Source organism: Martes martes (assembly GCF_963455335.1).
Source record: "Martes martes genome assembly, chromosome: 5".
NCBI classification, from domain to species: Eukaryota; Metazoa; Chordata; class Mammalia; order Carnivora; family Mustelidae; genus Martes; species Martes martes.
In genome coordinates, this window is record NC_137892.1 from 96,815,601 (window position 1) to 96,839,800 (window position 24,200).

The window sequence follows — 24,200 nt, forward strand, 5'->3', positions numbered from 1 at the left end:
GGCTGCTTGGTATTATGACAAAGGCCCAGCAAAGATGGGCTCACTTTACTGATTAAAAGGGTGTCAGTAGCTCTTGGACATTTCCTAAAGAAGATAAATATACAAGTGTCAATATGGTGAAACCATGGCTAAGTTTGACCCACGCTAAACTGGACCAGTTGTTGGACAAGAGTAGAGATAGAACTTTGCTGCTTGTTTCCGAGGAGGTTCCATAATACTATTTTTCCATAAATTCATGATTGTTTCTATTGTCTACTTTTCTCCTGTAGTGTGAATTTAGCACTCTTGAAAAGGGCTGGACTGGCATCCCTGTATACCTGTGCCCCCACAGCACAGCTGCACCACAGGTAGTGACAGGGCCAATATCCCCACACTGCCCTGGTTGCGTGCCTCGCCCTCCCTGGAGAGGCCATCTCTAGAGGGGAGAGAAGAGTTTGAATCCGTCCCTTCTCTGTTAAGTCTTCCCGCAAAACAAGTGTGTCTTTTGTGGGGGCTGGGACACTATACTCAGACCATTAACTCGGTTTCCCTGACACCACAGCACAAACAAACAACAAAGAACTGTTATTATCTGGTTGGTGCTGACTAGCTGAATTGAAACAAACAACCTAGAGGTGAGAATCTCTGTATGCCATCAGCCAGTCATTTAGTCCTGTTCGCCATTTAGACATTTCATTTGACTGCACTAGCCATTGTGTGTCATGGCTTCAGTTATGTAGTACTTTAAGCCACTACAGATATTTTAATTGTAAAGTGATGGTTATTTGCTTCTTGGGTTTTATTTTTAGATACAAATTTATCTCAGAAAGTTTTAGGAACAACTGAAGAAATAAGTGGTAAGAAACATCCAGAAGATACTATCTCTGTAGCATCATCTTTACATTCTAGTCCTCCTGCATCTCCTCAAGGTTCCCCTCGCAAAGGTAAGACATAACAGTGTAAGCTCATCCTTATTACACCAAACAGCACTTGGTGGTACATGATTTGTTTTTCAGTCTATAGTGATAATGGAAAGTGGAGAAACTTGTAACTTCTAATACTTTTTGGACTTTCATGTTTTAAACTGAACTATTGAGATGCTTTCCAGGTATTGTTCATCATATAACCAGGACTCTTGTATTCGCAGTATGGCTCTTTGTCAGTGGACAAGCATAAGAATGAAGGCAGAAGTCACAGTTGTTTCATTCTGTGCATTCTTGATGTTGTATACAAATTTCCAATTAAACGTTTCTATGGAGTATTTTTTAAAAAAGAATTTCTATAAGAAACTGGTCTTAACCAACTACAAAATTGAGGGAAAGAAACATTTAGGTTGATACATTCCTTTTTTTAATAATGAGTATTATTACGTATACTTATCAGGATTTAAAATAACCTATACCCCTATGGATTTTATATCCTATGTAGGACCTCTTGAGGTAAAATACCTGAAATCTGTCTTGCTCATTGACCTAAGTTTTCATAGTTCAGAGTGAAGCCTTTTTTTTTTTTTGGTCTTGACTAGCCCTGGGTAGTGTACATGCAAATGCCATTTCATGGTAACTGCACATGTAGCATTTAAAGGGTGTGTATATTTCTTACATTGGCCCATCCACAGTTTTTGTTAGCCTGGTAAAAAAACAAAACAAAACAAAAAAACTCCTTAGTTCTGGCCTCATCTTCACAGATGTAAAAAAATAAATAAAATTAATGTATTTGAATAATCACAGTACAGGAGGGCACATGGGGTTGAGGAAGACAACCTTATGAATTCGAGAAGGAAGGAGAAGCTTCCAGAGCTTTCCTTAGCTCCCATGTTCTAAGTTTCATCTCAGTTTTGAGGGTTCCTTTTTATTAGCTGCCACATTTGTGGCAGTTATGTGGTAAGGGATATCAGACCTGAGTTTGAATTTTGACTCTCTTCCCCACTATAGCCATGTAACTAACCCCAACTGTAAGGTTGGGTTTCCTGTCCATAAGATGGAACAAAGACCAGCTCTTTTAGAGGCCTCATACGAAGTTAAAAGAAATAATACTTAGAAAACCTGACAGATGATAATAAGTGTTTAGTAAATTGAGATGTATTGTCTTTTAAAACCCTGCTGCCACCCTAGGGTAAAATAGCTTCATTGCTAACCTGCCCTACCTACCCTTTGACATAGCTGAGACTAGCTAGAATTTTCATTCAGATTTTACTAAGAAAAGAGTAGTAGAATTAAATAGGAATAGAAGCAGTGCATATTAACAGGTGTGATTATATAACACAGGTTTCTGACCTTGTGGTATGTAGTTCATATATGATTTTGTGAAGCATGCATATCCTGTTTTATTTCCTTACTGTCTGTATGGTCCTATCTGAAGTGCCCCTTACCAGATCTCACAGAGGGGGATGCTGTCACACACATGGTCCTGATAACATGGCCGCATGCTCTTAGCACTCTTTCAAGAACAGCTCTACACCCTCCACACCTTTTGGAGGCTTTTCAGAGGTCCCATCACAGACAATTCTTTAACCAGGAAATTAGTTGAATTAAATACAGTGTTCTTGCCTGAATGTGACTTGTGGGAAGACGAATTTCCCCATTGCTCTCATTCCCAAAAGAAAATCCACTCTCACCACTAGAATTGAGAAGTCTTTTTGCCGTTTTGACTTTCATCATGTGGTCAACAATTGACCTTGACATTCATAGCTTTAGGAGGCTGTCATAAACATGTTTACGATCCATAGAAATCTGAAGAAATTATTTTCTTTAAAACTGTTTTTTACTGTTCTTATATATGTTCTATCAAAACCTCTCCAGTTACTGTATTTCCTTTTATTTCCATAGACATGATTTTGCCAGTAATCTGTAATTGAACAAAAATATTATTAAACTAGGAGTACATTATTAGATTCTTGCTAAACTTTGGAATTCCTAGTTCTTGGTTCTTGCTGAACTTTGGAATTAGTTCTTTCCCTAACATTAAATAGGAAACAAGCTTATCTTCATGTTTTTCATAAGGGGAATTTAAGCAAGAACTTTTTTTTTTAGTAAGTAAGAACTTTTAAAAATATGAGACATCAGGCAGCTTTATGGAAGGCTGTGCTAATGGAAGGCCACCTTTCCACTTTGGAGATAAACAGGATCAGAAATTGTGCTTTGTAAATATTTACCCTGTATTTACTAGTTTTGTGTCCTGTCTGGTTTTAACCAACCTTTTTCTTAGTAGAATCTGCCTGAAAATTCTAGACATGGTTATTTGTGAGAAGTAATTCTGGTTACTTCATACTCTAGTCATATTTTTCTTTATGACAAGTTTTGCTTACTTTGAACAATATTTTATTACCAGCTTGTTCTGATTAAGGTAATTTTTCTCCTGCGTTGTGTCTTGCAATGACTGCAGTGTTTATGCTATATAGTAGACTCTCTGTGTTTTAAAAAATATGTTACTAGATTTCAGCTTTTTCAATATTGTCAAAATGTTTGAATTTTTTATAGTGAAATGTTCTATAATAGAAACCAGCCTAATTGTGATTAACTGGAAAGAATTAATTGACCATGACAGGGTTTTTGCATCTCTCCCTCCAGTTGGCAGTATCCTATCTGATCTCAGCATCCTGCTGCGCCTCTCAGGGCCTTCCTCATCCCCTCCCCGTGAGTCCAGCACCAAGATCAGTGGCCAGAACTGCCCCGGAATAGGTGGGGTTTACTTGCAAAAGAAAATCCTTCAGATTACCAGGAGCACAGCCAAAAGAACAGACAGGACCGAGAAGGCCACTGAGGAGAATAGAGACAGGACAAGTTGTGAGAACGCAGCCAAAAAAAGAATGACATCCCCGTTTAGAAGATTTAGGGAAAGAACTCTTTCAAGGGAGAGACTAGCCAACAACAAAAAAGAGGACGCAGATCACCATCAAGCTACAGAAAGCTGTGAGAAAGTGAAGGATGTTAGAAGCAACATCAAAGATGAGAAAGGGAGTGACATCTTCAATTCAAATAGCGGAGGCAACCGTAACACTTTAAACTGCTTCTATACGCGATTCAAGTCTAAAAGGAGAAAGACAATCTGACGGAGTTCCTCACTTAATTTTAGTGTTAAACTTGTTTTCATTTATTAATGTAAATGTAGCTTAAATTAAGTTATTTATCAAAGTTTAGGCAGAACAATTTAGTGTAAAATACAATTTATAGGCATTTCATAGTGTTAAAGGTACTCTAGCCACAAAGTCATATTTATTTAAAGTGCCTTATTTGTACATGTTATTTTACTAATGTGAGTAAAATTTATACTCTTGTTTTCTGTAGTTGGCTTTATTTTCTGCTGGTAGCGACTGGATCTGTGAATGAAATAAGTAGAGGTACTTTTTAGAAATCAGTATTTACTTTTACATTAGAACCCCTAGTAATGATCTTATCACCACCTTTGCTTCAGAGAATTTTATTACTGTAACTACTTTATAAGCTAAAGGAAAAAGAAGGCAAGAAATTTTATTTTGTCCACATACACTTTTTTTAAAAGATTTTATTTATTTATTTGACAGAGATCACAAGTAGGCAGAGAGGCAGGCGGGGCGGGGGGTGGGGGGAGAAGGCTTCCTGCCAAGCAGAGAGCCCGATGTGGGGCTCAATCCCAGGACCCTGAGATCACGACCTGAGCCGAAGGCAGTGGCTTAACCCACTGAGCCACCTAGGCGCCCCCACATACACTTTTTATTTCATTTGCTTTTCATATAAATCTCTGATCAAGACAGGAAAAGGAGATCTGACATAGCAAGTGAAAAATCATTTGGAAACTTGTTAAAAATACAGTTACTGTGTCCTACTACAAAACTCATAAATTCGAATTGCCAGAAAGGGCCCAAGAATATGTATATTAATAACCTTTCCAGGTAATTCCTAGAATTGATTGTATATGAGAAACACTCATCTAACAGACAGAGGGATGTAATTCTAAAACAGTAAAGCGAGTGACTCCTCCAGGATAAAGGAGCAATGGTTTTTTTCTTTTGAGAAAGGATTTTTATATTTTATTTGGATGGGGTTTTGGGGGGATTTTTTGTTTTGGTTTGGTTTTTTGTTTTAAATTTACCAAATCCATTTTCTTGGTTCTCTTGAAAATTGACCAGTCACTTCTTAAAAAGCACTGAGAAATGACAGTGTTGAGAAGATCAAAAGCCTTGTTTATCTCAACTTGTCCTGTGCCTGGTGGCCCCATAAGCCACAGAGAAGTCACCCATATTCTGGGTCTTCATTTTTCTCTCTGAAATAGTTACTGAAACTACTTAATATGGTTAGTGTTCAACAAGTTTTTTCTTTAATGACTTGAGTTATATGTGTATATAAAGCCTATAGTTTTTCTTAATTGAGATTTGTCAGGATTGTCCTTAAAGGTCATGTACCTTTTGAACCTCATTTTTCCATTAAAAGGAAAATAATTATTTGCTTCTTTGAGACCTACTCCTTGTTGGGATTACTACGGCATTTCCTTTTATTTCTAAATAAGTTTGTTTACTTTTCTAACAGTTACCAAAATAGACATTATGTACCTTTGACTGTCATGCTACAGATTTATTTTGAGATGCTTCTGCCTCATTCCATCTCTACCCATTTATTCCAGAGAATGGAAGAGAAAATTTCTCTTGCTGAATCTGCTGTGCAGTAAACCATAGAACAATTTAAAATAGGCAGATGCTGTTATTTTTGTAACACATTTTTATAAATGTGTCAGTTCTGCTGTTTAATGCAATATTCTGTAAACCTAGTGAAAAAAAAGGAAACCGGGTATAAGATGAAATTCATAGCTAACACAATTGATTTAAAAATATGAAAATAATTGCTTTGAACTTGGGGTAAGACTCCTTAGTTGACATAAGCAGAATATCTGGGGTAAGTATATGGAGTTTCAAAAGCAAAAATATAAATCTCTTTTTTGAGTCTTGATTCCCCTCACCCACCTTTACCTCAAGGTGGTATTCTAGACCCTCAGATCAGGCCATGAAATATTTATGTTAATCAAAGAAGGGGACACAGGTCTAAAAAGAACTGGAGAAACTCAAGATGTCTGCTTTTTACTATTTTGAAATACATCTAATACCTTCTTATTTTATTAAATGCTTGTAGCTATGTGAGAGCCCAGGGCAGATACACATTTGGACTAGTTTCCTCAGTAATACTGGATTTCGACTTCGTATTTCTTGAATTTGGAGTCAGGTTGGTACAGTGTAGGTAGGTAGATGAGTGGATATGTAGGGGAATGTGTGTAAGAAATTAGCATCAATACATCTACACAGATGGAAACTGAGATTGCTTACTCTGTCTTTTGTTGTTCTCGTTTTTCTTCAACTTCTCCCTAACCACATACCCCCTCCCTGTTTCCTTGTTTTGTAGTTTAATCACTTGTTTTCTCTCATTTAGGTTATACACTTACACCGTCAGCTAAATCTGACAACTTGTCTGACTCCAGCCATAGTGAAATTTCTTCACGATCCAGCATCGTGAGCAATTGTTCTGTTGACTCCATGTCTACAGCTCTGCAGGATGAACGATGTTCTTCACAGCCTGTGGCGGTCCCTGAATCCACTGGGCCTTTGGAAAAGACAGAACACTCCTCAGGGATAGGAGATCATACTCAGCTTGGCCCTGGGTAAATATAGCTGCCCATGTTCATACCACAAAACCTAAGCCAAGTGGCCATTGCAAGCAGTGCTCCCCAGCTTGCCCTTAGATGATACCCCTGTACCTGTGGGGTGGTTGCAAGGGGATCCATAAAATAATATGAGGGCCAAGCATGTATCTTCTATCTCGAATATGCAAATAAGTACTGTTTTGAAAGATGAATGGGTGCTCATTTTTAAGTGTGTGCTGAATTTAACTAACTTTCTGTCATGTATATTTCAATTAGAGCTCGAAGTGAATCTGCTATGGGTAGGGGGATGTGGTTCTTGTAGTGTGGCTATTAAGTTAAAGAATCCTCAGACTGTGTAATGTGTGGTGGTCCCAATGCTGTATCCATTATAGACAGGTTGGTGGGGGAGTACGGTCAGTCCTTGATCTGAAAGTATCATTTAGGGAGTAAGAATTATCAGCTAGCAGAAGTCCAGAAAGTTTTTTTGTTTTTTTTTCTTAAAGTTAGCTGTAAATTTCTATTTAGAATCAGGCAGTATGGGAATCTTGGAGAAAATACTGAGAAAGTTGATTGTCAACTGATTGTTAGATCTGGTATTTTTTAATATGAAAAAATTAGAGTGAAGTGTTACCATATTTGTAAAGGTTTTAAACTATGATTTTCTAGACCCAAGAGTCAGCCAACATCTCTGTAGAAGTTGAATACTAAATAATATCAAGACTTCGTAGGTCATGAATTCTGTGTTGCGACTGCTCAACCCTACCATTTTTGCTCTGGAATAGCCTTAGACAATACCGTTTGTAAATAAGTGGGCATGCTGTGTCCCGACAAAATTTTATTTACAAAAATAGGCCAAATCTAAGAATCAGATTTGGCCTTGGGCCGTAGTTTGCCCACACCTGCTCTGTACTGTGAATGAAGGGTTCACAAGCTTTTTTTGTTGGGGAGGGGGGCACAGCTAGCAAGAGACAAGGAGGGTAAAGGGCCTGATCGTAAACATTTTGGGCTTTGCAGACTCCATTTTTCTCTCTCTCAAATTCTTCAGAATATTTTTGTTTTGTTTAAACTCCCTTTTTTTTTTTTTTAAGATTTTATTTATTTATTTGAGAGACAGTGAGAAGAGAGCATGAGAGAGGAGAAGGTCAGAGAGAGAGGCAGACTCCCTGTGGAGGTAGAAGCCCTTTGCGGACTCTATCCTGGGACTCCGGAATCATGACCTAAGCCGAAGGCAGCTGCCCAACCAACTGAGCCACCCAGGCGCCCATGTTTAAACTCTTAAAAATGTAAAATACCATACTTTGCTCCAGACAATACATGCCTTTGCTCCAAAACATGCCATTGGCTGAATTTGGCTCCTGAGCCCTAATCTGGGGACACGTGCTGTAAATAATAGTATACATTTTGCAGTTCTTGGTTGAAGAAGTTACTCTGTACTTGGCACTGTATTAGGCTAACCTCAGAGTTAACATTGAAAAACCAAACATGGTTGAGAACATATAGTTGAGAATTCTTTATTCTGTATCCATGTAGAGAGTCTAGCATTATGTTGACCAAGAATGAAAATGTATACTTAATGTTACTCATTTCAAACCTCGTTTTTCATTTTCATTTAAAATCAATTCAAGAAAAATTTCTGAGGTAACTTTGCTAATAAGTATTTGAGTTTCTTCCAAGTATGTTTCTGGGTAAGTGTGAATATTAAATGGGTATAGAGGTTAAGTGATGATTGATTACAGTGTCATTTTTTTTTCATAAGATTATTTTGGCATTGAACACTTATGATGCATATTCAGTAGTCTTTTGTAGGCAGTAATACTTGGGTTGGACAGAAGAAGGTTTTTCCAGTAAGCCAGTAAATTACTTTTAATGGTGTATCCCCAATTTTTTAGGTGGGCCCTGTCAAAACCATCTCTCGTCAAGAGTTTAGCTGTCTCCTCTTCTATGAGTAATGAAGAGATTTCCCATGAGCACGTCATTTTAGAAGCAGCAGATAGTGGTCGTGGAAGTTGGACTTCCTGTTCAAGCAGTTCCCATGACAACTTCCAAAGCCTTCCAAACCCAAAAGGCTGGGATTTTTTGAACTCTTATCGACATACCCATTTGGATGGCCCCATTGCTGAAGTTGAACTACCTGACTGTGAGCCCTATTCCTGCCCTAAAGGCTGCTCTAGAACTTGTGGTCAGTGTAAAGGAAACCTAGAGACTAATCAGATGAGACAGAGTTGGGCCTCCTCCAGTTCTCTGTCTGACACATACGAACCAAACTATGGAACAGTTAAACGGAGAGTGTTGGAGAGCATCGCACCCGAGTCCTCTGAAGGCTTGGACCCCAAGGATGGCACTGATCCAGTTTATAAAACTGTTACTTCAAGTACAGAAAAGGGCCTGATTGGTAAGTTCTGTATTCTTTGTCATCTGTGGCATTTAGAGATTAAGTGGCAAAAAGTGATATTGGGATATCTTGGCCCAAAATTTTACTCCTGGAAATATTTCTTCTTACTCCAGGCTCTCCCTGCCTTCTACAAACAAATTATTTTTTAAAAGTTGACAATTTCTCAAGGGTTTTGGGGCAGGTATTCAAGCCTATTAAAATCAGAGGGCTGATATGAAGGTAATTAATTAAGCTGACAGATTCATTTGTGTTTTGTTTTTGAGATCTGTGGTTTCATTGAGGAAAGATTGTATTACTGTGCAACCCTGACAAAGGGATTATTCTCTTTGTCACCTCATACATTGTTTGGACCACAATTGATGTGATACATGGTAGAAACTTTAAATCTTATATTATTCTTTAAGTAATAAAAGTGGGGATAGTTGTGTTAAGGAAGTCGAAAATATTTTTCGGTATACCCTCCTAGCACACGTCATGGCTATGCCAGCTCCTGTTGTGGGTTCCATTCTGACCACACACCGCTTTTTTATTGTATGTGTTCATTTAGTATTTAGCCATCAAATACATTTTTTCATTTATTCATTGAGTTATGTAAATATTTAGATAGAATAACCCCTGCTTTTCTATTTATATGGAATGACTATACTTTGAATCAACTGTATAACATATTAATGAAATCAGTTTAAATTACTAAAAATGTGAAAGATGTGCTGATGTTTATAGCACATGTGTAGTACATTTTTACTTGTCAGATTGCATTATAGATTGGGGTTTTTAGCGTGTTGATTTTTTTCCAAGGATTTTCTATTAAATCTTTCTGGGTAACTGCTATGTGGATAGCTAAACATGATTGTACAAGGATATAAAATGAATCTCCTGTCCATTTAGGAAACTAGATTTTTAAAAATCTTTTATTGCATTTCTAGATAACTCTGGGCTTAAATTCTTATTCTTGTCTTACTGGTTTTGCTGACTTCACCCCTTCCCTCCCTGCTCCATCCTCTTTTAGAGACCATCAGGTTTGTTCATACTGAAATTTCTACAACTGTAACTGCAAAATCTGCATGTAGTATCAAGTTCTTCAAGGATTTCCATTCCTCTTGGGTGGGAATGGAAATCCTTGAAGAACTTGATACTACATGCAGATTTTGCGGTTATAGTTGTAGAAATTTCAGTATGAACAAACCTAGTTGTCTCTAAAAGAGCAGTTAACATTAGAATTATCAATGGTCTTTCTTAATTTATTCTGCCTACATGTAGGTAGTGTTTGTGTTTAAAAGTTACGTCATCGAGGCTGTCAGAGTGGTTTGTCCCTTAGGTCCTGTGAATTGGTCTTAATAAAATGGAACTTCCTCTTTCTTAAACCTATTTCTGAAGTTTTTTGAAACTTTGCCTTTGTTCCATGGTCTACAAACTTAGGGAAAAGGTTTTTAAGTCACATTTTTTTTAAGTCACAGTTATTTTGAATGTGCACTGAAAATCACAGAAACTTAAGATGGATTTCCTAAAATTATGGCTTTTTTTTTTTTTTCTTTTCTCCCCCCCTCCCCTACTTCGTCACAAATCAGAAGTTAGCAGTAAGATCCCTGAAGGAATTAGGTCGTCTGTACCCGGGAAGTTTAAGTTGTTGATACACCGGGACTGACAGGTAGTCTCCACAGGAGTGCTGTAAAACGGTGGTTCATGTCTCAGGACAGGGTGGGCAGCCCTGAAATAGAGGGTCCAGACGTCATTTCTGCAAAAATCCTCCCTGTCAGCAGAGCATAGGTGTTCAGGTTAAACTGCTGAATGGTTCTGACTGTGTGGTCCCCAGGGCTGGTGTCCCTGAAGAGCCAGGCAGCTGTCTCTGAATTGGGTGGGATGGGGAGGGGGGCTCCACTGAAGAGGAGGGCTTGTCACCACATCACTTCTTTCAACTCTCTGTCACTCTGGTTTTGTTTATAAGACCTAATGTGATCTATGTGTTTGAAAACAGGTTTAAATATTAAGTTTTAATCATTATGTTTTTAATCTCTCTCTGTATTCAAATATATTCATTTAGTCTATTTTTTGAGTTCTGTTTTGTCACTGTAATAAGTTTCAGTATTTTTTTTCCTTTCATTTCTTAGATTTTTCATTAACGTTTCCATTGCTTGTTTTTCATGCCAGTGTACTGTGTCACCTCACCCAAGAAGGAGGATAGGTATAGGGAGCCACCTCCCACTCCTCCAGGATACATGGGGATTTCTTTAGCGGACCTAAAGGAAGGACCCTACCTACACCTAAAACCTCCAGATTATAGTGTGGCAGTGCAGAGGTCAAAGATGATGCATGACAGCCTCTCTAGACTGCCACCAGCCTCTCTCGGTAGCAGCCCCGTGGCCTGTGTTCCGTCGAAGATTGTAACTCAGCCTCAGAGGCAGATTTTGCAGCCGTCCCATCCTAAGCTAGCAGATGTGACTGATGCAGATAGCGAAGCAGATGGTATGTTGACAGACTACCTTAATGGGTCTCAAATAAATTGCTGAATACATGAGTTGATCTTTACTCTGTTATTTCATATAGTCATTAATGTTTACTTCTAACTGCTGTAGCAATCTCTGTTTAAAAAAAAAAAAAGAAAGAAAGAGATCCCTCAATGTGGTGGTGTATTTTTTGAATGGAGTAATCTGCATGTTTCTGTGTGCTCAGTACCCTTCTTCCTGCTCAGATAGGGTCTTCTTAAATCTGACCAGCAGTGGCTCAGTCTGATACAATCATTTTGAGAGGAGGCACTTGACCTTAGTAGAGCTGCATCTCACATTAATGCATGAAAACTGGAAAGTGCCTCATTACCTGAAATCGTGCTGTTGGTGTAGTTCCTCTTAACAGCAGAACTCCTGACTGACTGCAGCTGGGCAGTATCTTGCAAAATAATCTGCTTTATTAAAAATAAATGAAATTTTATCCCTTCAAGCAGTAGAGTAATGAAGCGATGAAGCGGTTAGGGCAGTGCCGTCTGTCAGCCCGCAGTGCGAGCAGCACTCATGTCATTGTAATAAAATCTGGGCCTTGATGGGATATTTGAGAGGATTTCTTGATTGAAAGTGACTAGTTCTCTAAACAGGTGGCTAGATTGTATGTTGATCGTCATTACTGTGCCTCATCTACCACTTAATGGTGTCTTTACTATTTTCAGAAAATGAACAGGTCTCAGCAGTGTAGCCTTTGGAGGACCCATTGGAAGTGTACCAGAAGCCGTCGAGGAAGGAGTGGGCAGAACCACCTCATGATTCCGCAGGCCGTTGTTGTTGCCAACGAACAGCTTGCTGCTGCTGCTAACCCAGAGGTCTCGTTCCCTGTACTCTGAGCGATGACCTAGCCCTGAATCATGCTTCCTTTTATTGAATCCTTGTAGATGCAGTTTCCTCAGCTATGGATGTTGTGCCTGGAAACCAGTCTTTACTTCGCATACCAGACCTGCCTTGGGACCACAGTTACTAGAACAGATGCAAACTTGGGAGTCCTCCCTATGTATATCAGTATACATTTTTCTTAAACCAACTTATTTTTAAGATAGTAATTTAGTATTATTTCCAAGCCATAGCTTGGGTTAACGGACAAATTCAAAATGTCTGCCATTACCAAGGATATTCTTGTGCATTTGAAAAGTAACTTATTATTTGAAGTTTTGTGGTTTTTCATTTTAGGGAGCTGTCATTAGCAGATGTTTAGGTTTGAGGTCATAAAACTGTCTCTGGTCTGATCAAACTGAAGTCATCTTTACTGGATGATATGCTTAATCTAGACAGAGATGAACTTGATCTGTAACTCCAGTGCAATGTAGGGTCTCCATTTGAGTGGGATAGGAAGCCCTTTGTGGTTGAGGTATTAGGAAGATACTGCCCTTGGCTGATTTAGAAGGCCAGCTGAAGCTGCCATAGGGTTTCTTCTCAGTCCTTTGGGACAGGGAGGCTGTGACTGGGGGAGGGTAGCCTCCCTCCCCATCTCCCACCCTCATCTCCAAAGAATGAAATTTTTTCTCAAAAGAAAATGTATACCAATCCCTTCTGAAGTGAAAGTTATGCTGCATCTAACTAAAAGTATAAATCCATTAAGTAGAGAATGGGTTCAGTAGAGTTCTACAGAAATCCAAAACAAAAATTTTTGACTGCTCAAATGTGGAGTTCTTCTTTCCAAAGGAAATGTAATCATTGGTCTGTAACCATGGAGATGAATTCAGCTGCATGTATGTTCTGCAGCCGTCCCTGCACCCCATCTCAGTATGAGGCTGTGTTCAACCCTGACCAACGCTGCAGCCTCCAGCTGCCTACAAGAAAGCTCATGAGCACACTGAGGTGATAAGTGGTTGAAAATTTTAGGGGGGACAAAGGAGCTAGAATTGTGGAAATGATTCTCTTTCTGTACTCAGTTTAGCCCTTGAGAGGAAAGAGAGACATATTTTTAATAGCCTATTGGGCATGGCGCTCCTAAGTATTTAATTAAAATTTCAGTGACTGTTTACTGGATGATCTAGACTTTCCACATTTTTACTAATTAAATGCAGTGTTTTCTATATCTTAAGTTTAAATTTTATCATTTGTTTTTTAATGTAAATGTAAGTGAGAGCTTAATAAACTTCTGTGATGACTACCAAAAAAAAAAAAAAAAAAAAAGCAAGAAAAAGGAAAAAAAGCCAAAGCCATTCGTGTGCACTACCCAGATTAACATGGAGCCAAAATGGGTTTACTTCTGAATGGTTGTCCATATGTGAATTTATTGGATTTAGCTCGTTTGTGATTTCCTTTTTTAAGAGTTTCTTCTCATTTTTCCCTAGCTATCTCTTCCGACTCTCACTTTCTCGCAGTCCCCTTCAGTTTTTGTTTGTTTGTTTGTTTAAATATAGGCTCCATGGCCTGCATGGGGCTTGAACTTGTGACCCTGAGATAAAGAGTCACGTGCTCTACCGACTGAGCCAGCTAGGCCCACACCCTACCCCCCTATCCCCTTCATTTTGAAATCATAATTAATTTACAAAGTGGTCAATGGGAGTAGTCTATGTTTTCCTTCAAAATGACTGTCTCTTCATTTTAGGAAAAATAGCTTATCTGAAAAATTCCTTTGGGCAAAAAAACCCCATGAATTTAAACTTAAAGCCTTAAAAATCCACCTGCCAAGTATGTTAGAAAGAGGCTAATTGACTCTGTAGCTTTCTTGTTCCATTGACATGGAAAGTGGCCTGGATCAAAAATCCTGGTTTGAAAGTCACACTGTCGTGATCTAACCTAAGAACACTGGTCTTCTGATCACAGAAAATGTCCCTTCATTGATTTACGTAATAGTGTTTTCATGTCCGGGGCAAAACAAAACGAAACGAAACATACTTCTGTTATAGTTCTCTTTGTGTCAAGTTTGGTTATATATTCTTACTATTTTATATCCATTACCCCAGAAAAAAATGTGCTGTTTGCACATTATCTGTCTGTTTGCAGGTGTTTGAAATCAATCAGGAGCCTTACCTGTCTTCATCCTTAATGGTTTTGAGAATATCTTGCACAGAGAGTCAGAGGCTGTAATTGTGACTGCACCTTGTGGCTGCCTTTGTTTTCATCTAGCTCGACCTGTGAGTGTTGGGGTCAGCCGATCACAGTGATCAGGAACTAAAGCCAAATGCATTGTATTTTGATCTGTGTGTATCCCCTAAAAACGTGTGGCGTTGTGATTTTTATATTTTAATTCTAATTTAGGATACATTTCTGCCTTCTCTTAGTTACATGACTAGAACAAGGGAAGCCTTAACCTGTATTTGCTCCAATTCTAAATTCCCATTTTTGTTTTTGTTTTTATTTTATAAATTTGTAACTTTAATGAAGACACAAGTGCCCTCACCTTCCCTCAGCTCCAAATCTGTCAGGACTTCCTGAAGCAGTAAATCCATAGGGCAAAGTTTTGCCAAATAAGTTTCAACAGAACCGTTTGTTCAGAATGAAAGATTTGGTCAATTAGTAAATCTGCTATATAACTTCCCTAAAGATTTACTGTAAGTAGTAAATTCTTCCTCCAAATGATTACTTTGAATCTGATCTTTGGAGAGAATAATAAGGCTTATTAACTGGTTTCTCGTGAGGGTGGTAAGTCATACTGTGGTCATTGGTATAACCTGAGCATCTCCCAGGCCGGAAGTGTGGCAGTAATCATGAGGATTTCCAAGAACAAACCTAATTTTTATGAAGTGTTCTCTTCCCTATGAAAAGAGAGGAGAAAGAATTTCCTTGTATATTTAAAACAATGATAATGATTGTTATTCTGATATATTTTGTTTCTAAAAAATGTGATATTAAAGTAGATGTATCCCTTTAGCATTACCTTAAAGGCTAGAACAGAGGGATGAATCTTCAAAAGTGTCACAGTACATTTACAAATTTAAACTTGAACCCCAGTTCATCTTTAGCTTTTGTTGTGCTTTTTTAAGGCTTCTTTATTTTTGATACACAGAATGCAGTTGTACTTGATCTTTTAAAATGAAACATGAGCTTATCAGAAAAAGACAAAACTGCACAGTTCTAATAATTAAATGCAATTATACTGCACAATTCAGTGATTGTAAAGTATCCTGTAACGAGCAATGTTTGTCTCCTATTTTTTGATACCTCTTAAACTTATGTCTTTTAGAAAGACAGTGCCTCTGTATGCTTTTTGTATTTTTACTGAATGTAAATATTTGTTATATTTTTGGTTAAGAGAATGTAAAAGTCCATTTATTATCATATCTACTAATACATTGGTGGAATCAATAAAGAATCTACATTAAACTTCTCTGCTCTTTATTTCATACATAGATAAAGTAATGACACCCAGTCACTCAAGGCGGCCATTGTGGGGCTAGCATTGGTGTGAAGGCCTTATTTTTTAGGTCCGCATAGAAATTGGAGTGATCCAATTATTGTTGACTTGGTGGTGTCTGGAAAATACCTATCTCTTTTTTGGGTTTTAAAAAGGGTGTTTGATGAAAAACCAAGTAACAGTGGTTAATCCCCATTTGGCTTGTTTCTCTCTCAGGACAGGAAAGCCCAGGGCTAATGGGGTAGGTAAACGGGGCTTTCTGGGACTCAGGGCCCAGCATTTACACCGCTCGACATCACCTGTGCATCACAGGAAGGGCAGAGAGGTAAAGGTGCAAAAGTGTGTCCCTTTTTATAGCAAAACAGCAGCTTTCCCAGAAGCTGCACTTGGTATTTCTGCTTTTATCTCACTAGTCAGAAGTGGGTCCCATGACCAGCGGCTGCAAGAAACTTGGGAAGTGAGCTCCTTAGCTGAGCCATCGATGGCCCCAAATAAAAGTTGGATTCCTTTCAGTGAAGAAGGAAAGAATGGACATTGAATGGGCACCTGGCTTTGTCTGCCACAGCACTCCTCTTGTGAGGCAAGAAATGCAGCAGTTTGTATGAGGGGATCAGATCCGAGAACCTCCAAAGAAGGAGGAAATTTTGCTCTAGCATTCCTTCCTGAAGTTTTCCCAGTCTTCACTCTGTACCTAGGGAATATTATTCCCATGATAATAAGGCTTCTCCCTCCTCCCATTTAACCCCCTCTCACCACACACACCAGATTTTCCCCAGTCATTCCTTCCCCTGACCATCTTTGCACAAGTGTCCCTGGTTCATTTCTTTACTTAGAAACACTACACACAAATACAGTAGGTTGAGTGTTGGCTACCTAAAAACATCTAGCCCTAATCCCTGGAATTTGTAAATGTTACTGTATTTGAGAGAAGGGTCTTTGCCGATGTAATGAAGCATTTTGAGATGAGGTTACATTGGATTATCTGGATGAGCCCTATATGCCAAGACGAGTCTTTCTGAGGGAGAGAGGAAGGAAGATAAAACAGACCTAGTGAAGGCGATGTGGAGACAGCAGAAAGGTAAAGCCACAAGTGAAAGAATGCCAGCGGCCTCCAGGAACTGGAAGAAAGGAGATTCTTCTCCACACCTCTGGATGACACCCTGATTTGGACTTCTGGCCTGTTTTAAATAGGACACCTGAGTCCTGCTGATCTGTTATGGTAGCCCAGGGAAACCACTACACGTACTCTATTTGTCTGATGTTTGTGACCCAGGACCGGTTAACTGAAGGATGTGCTAGTCCGCAAAGAACATGTGGACCACCTCCTCCCACCCCCAGAAGCATCTGATAAACTTGGAGACACGAATTAGCCACCCCAGAGGCATCCCCTGTGGCAGCCTAGTAAGCCTGTCATTTTTCTGGTGTTTACAGAAGGGACACTCCTAACAGTCTTGCCAAACATAATGTTTTCCATTTTTCTCATTTCAGGCATTGTGACGGATGTATACTGGTATCCTACTGTGGTTTTCCCTTTAATTTCCACAATGGCTGATAACGTAAGAATCTTTTTGAATACTTATTGGCCATTTGGCTATCTCTTGGGTGAAGTATCTTTTTAAGTTCTTTTTTAAAATGTATGCTAGAGTATTGAAACATAGTTGTTTTATAATGACCTTGTATCTAGCAATCTTAATTCATTTATTCTAGGTTTCTTTTGGGGTTTTCTAGATACTCCTATCATGTTGTCATAATGACTTTTATTTATCTCCAGTCATTTTGCGTTTCGTTTCTCACCTCCTTGCCCTGTTTGCGGTGCCAGTTAGTACCATGTTGAATAGAAGTGGTCGGGGTGAAATACACCTTTCTTTGTTCTTCATCAAAGGGGGAAAATCTCCCTATTCACCATCGATTGTAATGATTGCTATAGGGTTTTTGTAAGTATTCTTTATGAATTTAAAGATGTTTTATTTAGAATTTGATAAGCAGATGTGTGATTGATCAAATTATCAGATGCTTTTCTTGAATCTGTTGAGATGATAGAATTATTTTTCTTGCATCCGTGAGTGTTGTTAATGATAGATTTCCTAGTGTCAGCTGCTTCCTGCCCCACTCCTCCCCACTTCACATTCCTCTTTGCTAGAATAAATACCACTTTGTTATGATAGGTAATTTTTACATATTTCTGGATTTATTTTGCAGTATTTCGTTTAGATGTTACATCTATGTTCAAGAGAAAGATGGTCTGTAATATCCCTTTCTTGTAATACCCTTGTTAGGTTTTGGTATTGATGTTAAACTGGACTTGTGGAAAGAAGTGGAAAGTGTCCTCTCTGTTTGTTGTCAAAGTTTCTGGAAGATTGAACTCTAGCCACTTGCACCTCTCTGGACTCTCACCTGTCTCTTCGGCTCCGGAACGCTGAGGAGCTCCTACCCAGTTTACCCTTCCTTGCGTCATGGCCTGGAAATTTTCTTCAGGAGGTAAACTGTAGCAGTGGTAAGGTTCAGGTCTTGTTTCTTGTGCTTTCAAAGATTAATGTCCTTCAGTGCTTGATGTCCAGTGTCTTAAATGGCATTGTTTTATATGTTTTGTGTAGTTTTTTAGTCACTAGAGGCATGAGGTTAAAGTGCCAGTTAGTGACTTTTGAGCAGAAGTGGAAGTCCCCATATAAATCTTGAAGATAACTCTCTCAGTAAGTAACAAGCAGACACACACATACCCTTCCCCACCCCCCAAAAAAAAAATCAGTAAGGATATTAAAGACAAGAACAACAGAATTAACAAACTTAATAATCCAATGGACTCCAGAACACTTAATCATTAACTGCAAAGTATATATTATTTCTAGGTGAACATGAGCATTGATCAAAGTTGGCTCTGTTAAGCTATAAAGAAACTAACAAATTGCAAAAAGTTGAACTTGTGTAGAGAAGTTTCTCTGTACAGAATAAAACAAAAATTAGTAACAAGAACTATAAAAATTGGATGTTAAGAAATATTTCCCCCACTAACCCAATGGAAAGTAGAAAGGTTTTTTTAACTGAATGGAATTGAGTATCAAAACCTTTTGCTTTGAGGTTAAAGCCATACTTACAGGGGACATTTATAGCCCTAAATACATATATTGAAAAAGTAGAAAGGCTAAAAATGAATTAAACATTCTTCTCAAGAAACCAGAATAGCGACAGCAAATTAAATTTAAATAAATGGAAGGAAATAATGAAAAATTAGTAACAAGGTAATGAAATAAATAAGATGCCCCCAAAAAGAATCAAGAAAGCACTGAGTTCTTTAACAAGACTAATAAAATTGCTAATCTCTTGGAATAACCAAGAAAAAAGAAAAATAGCAAAACTATCATGAGGAGTGATAAAGAATGATTATGATTAATGTCACTGAAGACATGAGACACTTTTAGTAACTAAAATTAGATGAAATACGTTCACAGGAAAAAAACACAACTTTGCAAAACTGTAACAAGAAGGAAAGTTCAGTTGTCCTACAGCTATTAAAGGAGTGGAACCTCACTTTACAAGTCTTCCCTCAAAACTGAAGGCCTAGATGGCTTTATCAAGAAGTTATACCAGGGGCAAGTGGGTGGCTTGGTTGGTTGGGCTACTGCCTTCGGCTCAGGACATGATCCTGGAGTCCTGGGATGGAGTCCCACATCAGGCTCCGTGCTCAGCGGGGAGTCTGTTCTCCCTCTGACCTTGCCCCTCTCATGCACACGCCCCCCCCCCAAATAAATAAAAATCTTTGCAGGGCGGGGGGAGTGGGGGTAGAAGTTGTACCGAATGCTTACAGAAGAAATACTGCTGATCTTAACAAAATCTCCAAAGTGGGAAGGATATTTTTAAATAAGATCCTCATTAAGACAACTCTAAAGGAAATGGCAGGTTTATTCTAAAATACCATTTAAGAAAAGAGAAGGCCACAGAATTGGGAAATACAATGTAATTCATACACCTTTCAAAGGACTGGTATCCAGAATACATAAAGTACTTCCATGTGCACAAAAAAAGAGCATTCAGTAGGAAAACAGGCAAGACTTAAATATTACATAGAAGAGGGGAAGTTGTCCATTAAACATGGAAAGTTGCTTGATCCCATTATGAAAGACTACATAGGTTTAGGATTGATGACGTGGAAGTGTTAGCTCTGCACTGCTCTGCTTGGACTGTGTGGCAGGTGATCACGGGCAGAAACCCCTTTGCAAGAACAATGGGGAGCTGTGGTAAAATACATTGGAGCCACCAGATGGCGCCACACTACCATGTATCCCTTGTGGTCTTTGTCTTTAGAAGGTTAGGGCAAGGTAATGGGGGGGGGTAAGATTTTATATATTAGAGAAAGAGAGTGCTCAAGCAGGGGAGGGGGGAGGAAAGGGGCACAGGGAGAAGTATAGGGAGGGACCTGTATGCACTGAGCAGAGACCCTGCCATGGAGCTTGATCCCAGAACCCCAAGATCATGAACTGAGCTGAAGGCCGATGCTTAACCCACCGAACCACCCAGGTGCCTATAATTTCTTGGCCATCTTTCCAGATATCTCTGCATTCCGCAGTGGAATTTTTTGAGAGTTCCCCTTCACAGAGGTTATGAAATGAAGACATTTCCAACCAGCAAATAAAGAATTTTAGACAGACTGTAGTTGAATAAAGTTTGGACACTCAGTAGTAGACAGTGTGGATACAGCTATTTCCGTATACATTGTTTGTGCATTTGGACATAGAATCTGGTATATTTAATGAGTGCTGGTCTTTTCCAGGGCTGCTAAGGGAAATCTTCCAGAAAACACAAATGGCCCAGCTCCGAACAGGAATGAAAAGCAGGTAATAAACACAAGAACCAGTCTGACTTCTGTGGTCTACACTGAGCAGTTGCCTACTCCATAGGCTCCTGGCAGTTGTCCATCTCATTCTGACACCACCTGGTATTTTTGGTGTTTTGTATTTTGGTAGATAAGTAATGGTATTTTAGTATGGTTTTCGTTCTCATTTCCCTGGTTATTAGTGGGGTTGAGCTCCTTTTCATATTTATGTGGGTCATTTGATTTCTGCTTTTATGAAGTGCCTTTTTGAGTCTTTTCCATTTTTATCAATTTGTAGACATTTTTTATGCATTGTGGATATGACTCCTTTGTCACTTACGTCTCTGGCAAATAACTTTTCCCACTCGGTGGCATGTGTGGTCGTAAAGAAGGGAAGTTCTTAATTTTAAACTAGAGAAATTACTCCTTTCCTTTATGGTTAGTGCTTTCTTTGTGATCTAAGAAGTGTTTTCCTCTTCCACGTTCATTAACATATTTGTGTTATCTTTCAAATACTTCAATGTTATGCCTTCTAAATGTAGCTCTACAATATATCTAGAATAAAATTTTGTGTATAGTGTAAGGTCTAGTCTCCCACCCATTGATTGTTCCTGGACCACTTGTTGAAAAGATAAGTCCTTTGTTCCACTGCCCTGTGGTGCCATCTCTGATGTGAGTCATAGTAAGTGTGAATTTATTCTAGGGTCTGTATACTTTATCAGCCTATTCTTCCATTCCTTAATACCACATTGTTTTAAATGCTCTAGCATTACACTAAATACTGATACCTAGTAGAGAAAGGTGGCTGACCCTCTTATTTTTCAATAATATATTAGTTGTTCTCATATCATTTGTATTTCCAGGTAAATTTAATGACCAGCTTATCAATTTACACAAACACACAATTGCAATTTTGAGTGGGATTTTCCTAAAATTATATAATTTGAAGGAAATTAACATTTCTGTAAAATTGAGTCTTCTAGTCTATGAGCCCAGTGTATTTCTTCATTTATTTAGATTTTCTATTGCTTTGGTTTCATTATTTTGCTTTAAGAGCTTTAATATATTTCATATAAGATTTATGTTTTTAAGTGTCTGATGTGTTTGGGGGTCCCCCCATCCCAGTTTGAGAGAGAGAGAGATTTGAAAATTAAAAATTGTACATATTTGAGTTGTTTGTCTTAGTCCATTTGGGCTGCTGTATCAAAAATACCATAGGCTGGGTGGCTTATAAAGAGCAGAATTTATTTCTCACAGTGTGAAAGCTGGGAAGTTCTAGGTCAAGGTGCCAGCAGATTCACTATTCTTTGAGGGCCTGTGTCCTGGTTCATGGATGGTGCCTTCCTGTTGTGTCTTCACAGAGAAGGGCTTCTTTTATACGGGTAGTCATCCCCACTCATCAGGGCTTCACACTCTTCACCTAATTACCTGCCACAGCCCTCACTTCCTAATACCCTCACATTTACAGATCCGGATTTCAACCCATGAATGGGGGTGGGGCATAAACCTTCATTGTATGGCGGCTTATGGGGTACAACATGATGATGTGATGTATGTATACACTGTGAAGCGGTTACCGCAATTAAGCTAGTGAATGTATCCGTTACTTCACAGACTTAAAATTTGTGTGTGGTAAGAACACTTAAAATCACCTACCTTAGCCCACTTCATATATGCCATCTAGTAATACTGACTATAGTCAATATGTTGTACAGAATCACTCCAGAACTTACTTATCCTGCATAAATCTTTGTACCTTTTGAACAACATCTTCCCACCCTTCCCCTTCAACCCCTGGCAACCACTGCCTTCCACATACAAGGGAGATCACATGATAGCAGTCTTATCTGTGCGGCTTATTCACTTAGCATGATGTTCTTCAGGTTTGTCCACGTTGTCACAAAAGGCTAGATTTCTATTTTCTTCTTTAGGGCTGAATAATACTGTGTGCATACCACATTTTGCTTATCCGGTCATCAGCAGACGGTTGTCTTCAAATCTTGGCAGTTAATAATCCTGCGGTGAATGTGAAGGTGCAGACATGTCTTCAGCCAACAGCCAGCAAGGTGGAGCCAGCCGTTCCTTAGAGAATGAATTCTACCAAAATCTCAGTGAGTTTGGAAGTGGCTGCTTCCCTCGTGAAGCCTCCAGCTTAGAGCACAGCCCAGCTGACACTTTGAACTTCTGACTTGTGAGACCCCGAGTAGACAACCCAGCCAACCTGGGCCCAAACTTCTGACCCACTGAACTTGTGCTGTTTTGAGCCACCGAGTTTGTGATGATTTACAGCAACAGAGAACTAATATATTCTGTATTAGCTATATATTCCCTGTGTTCTCTTAAACAGGTTACCAACAATAACCTATCTCATTTTTACTGCTGCTCTGAGGATGAAGTGAATTAATTCACATGTAATCCTCTGGCAGTGCCCAGCCACCTGGCAAACTGTAGGCTGGATTATTATGATCCCACACTCTCTCTCCCTGCCTCTTTCCCCTCCTCACAGTTCCGTAGTTCTGTACCTTAATTGTTCCATTTCATCTTCTCTTGCGGAACTTCATTTCTTTACCCAGTAGTCTTAGCTGTCCCACACCTCCTTTATCTGTGGTCATTTATCTGACAACTGCAACTATTCAAAATATACTCCAGATGCTCCCAAAACTAAAATCAATTCTATGTAGCAAATGCACTGAAGTTCTATTTTTGACCTGTTGGTGAGACCGAGCACTTCCCTGTTTCCTAAGTTAAAACATACTAGGAGTGGAAAACTAGAAGGAGACACACTTGTAGCAAGAAGAATGTGAAGAAGACCCCATGAGAGGGAAGGGGCCTGAACACAAAGGCACGAAGAGCTTGCCAAGCAAGGGAAGATGGGGCAGGCTGTGTTTCAGGGATTCATGGGGGTGTCACTCAGCAGACACAGTGTCAGGGTGGCTAAGACACTCATCCTCAGTGTATGTTCACACTTGAAGTGTATATTGGGAATACACAGTATTTTTAAAGCTTTATATTTATTGAATAAAAGATACCTCATTCAACTGCAACAAAGACAATTTAAAAATGGGCAAAGTACCTAAAAGACAGTTCTCCAAAAAAGATACATAAATGGCCAATAAGTGCATGACAAAATTCTCAGGATCAATCATGAGGGAAATGCAAATCAAAATCATGACGCCCTATCACCTGACAACCATTAAGATGGCTACTATTTAAAAAAAAAAGTTTTGGTGACGAGGTGAAGAAATGGGAACACTGTGCCCTGAAGGTTGCTCAAAAAAATAATACCATACAATCCAGCAATCTCACTTGTAGGTTACTGTCCCAGGGAACTGAGAGCAGGGTCTCACAGAGGTATCTGTCCACCCCTGCATTATTCACAGTCAAGAGGTGGGAGAGATGCAAATGTGGTATGTACATGAAGTGGATGGATTATTCAACCTTTTGAAGGAAGGAAATTCTGACAGCTGCTACGACATGAATGAACTTTGAGAAAAGATACTGGGGTTAACGAAGCCAGTAATGAAAAGATAAATACTGTTTGATCTTGCTGATTTGAGGTACCTAGTAGAGTTCATAGGCAAAGGAAGGAGAAGGGTTTCCAGCGTCTGGGCGGGA

The 24,200-nt window shown here is 39.0% G+C and overlaps 1 protein-coding gene across 1 annotated transcript in view; it reads left to right on the forward strand.

The window, feature by feature from the left end:
- RAPGEF6 (Rap guanine nucleotide exchange factor 6) overlaps positions 1-13,590 on the forward strand; it is a 185,073-nt gene extending 171,483 nt beyond the window's left edge. The window contains exons 24-28 of the mRNA XM_080805059.1: positions 789-923; positions 6,375-6,603; positions 8,475-8,977; positions 11,126-11,440; positions 12,135-13,590. Coding sequence (XP_080661185.1) covers positions 789-923; positions 6,375-6,603; positions 8,475-8,977; positions 11,126-11,440; positions 12,135-12,160 — 1,208 coding nt within the window. The 3' untranslated portion in view covers positions 12,161-13,590. The remainder of the gene's footprint in view (positions 1-788; positions 924-6,374; positions 6,604-8,474; positions 8,978-11,125; positions 11,441-12,134) is intronic.
- The last annotated feature ends 10,610 nt before the right edge of the window (positions 13,591-24,200 follow it).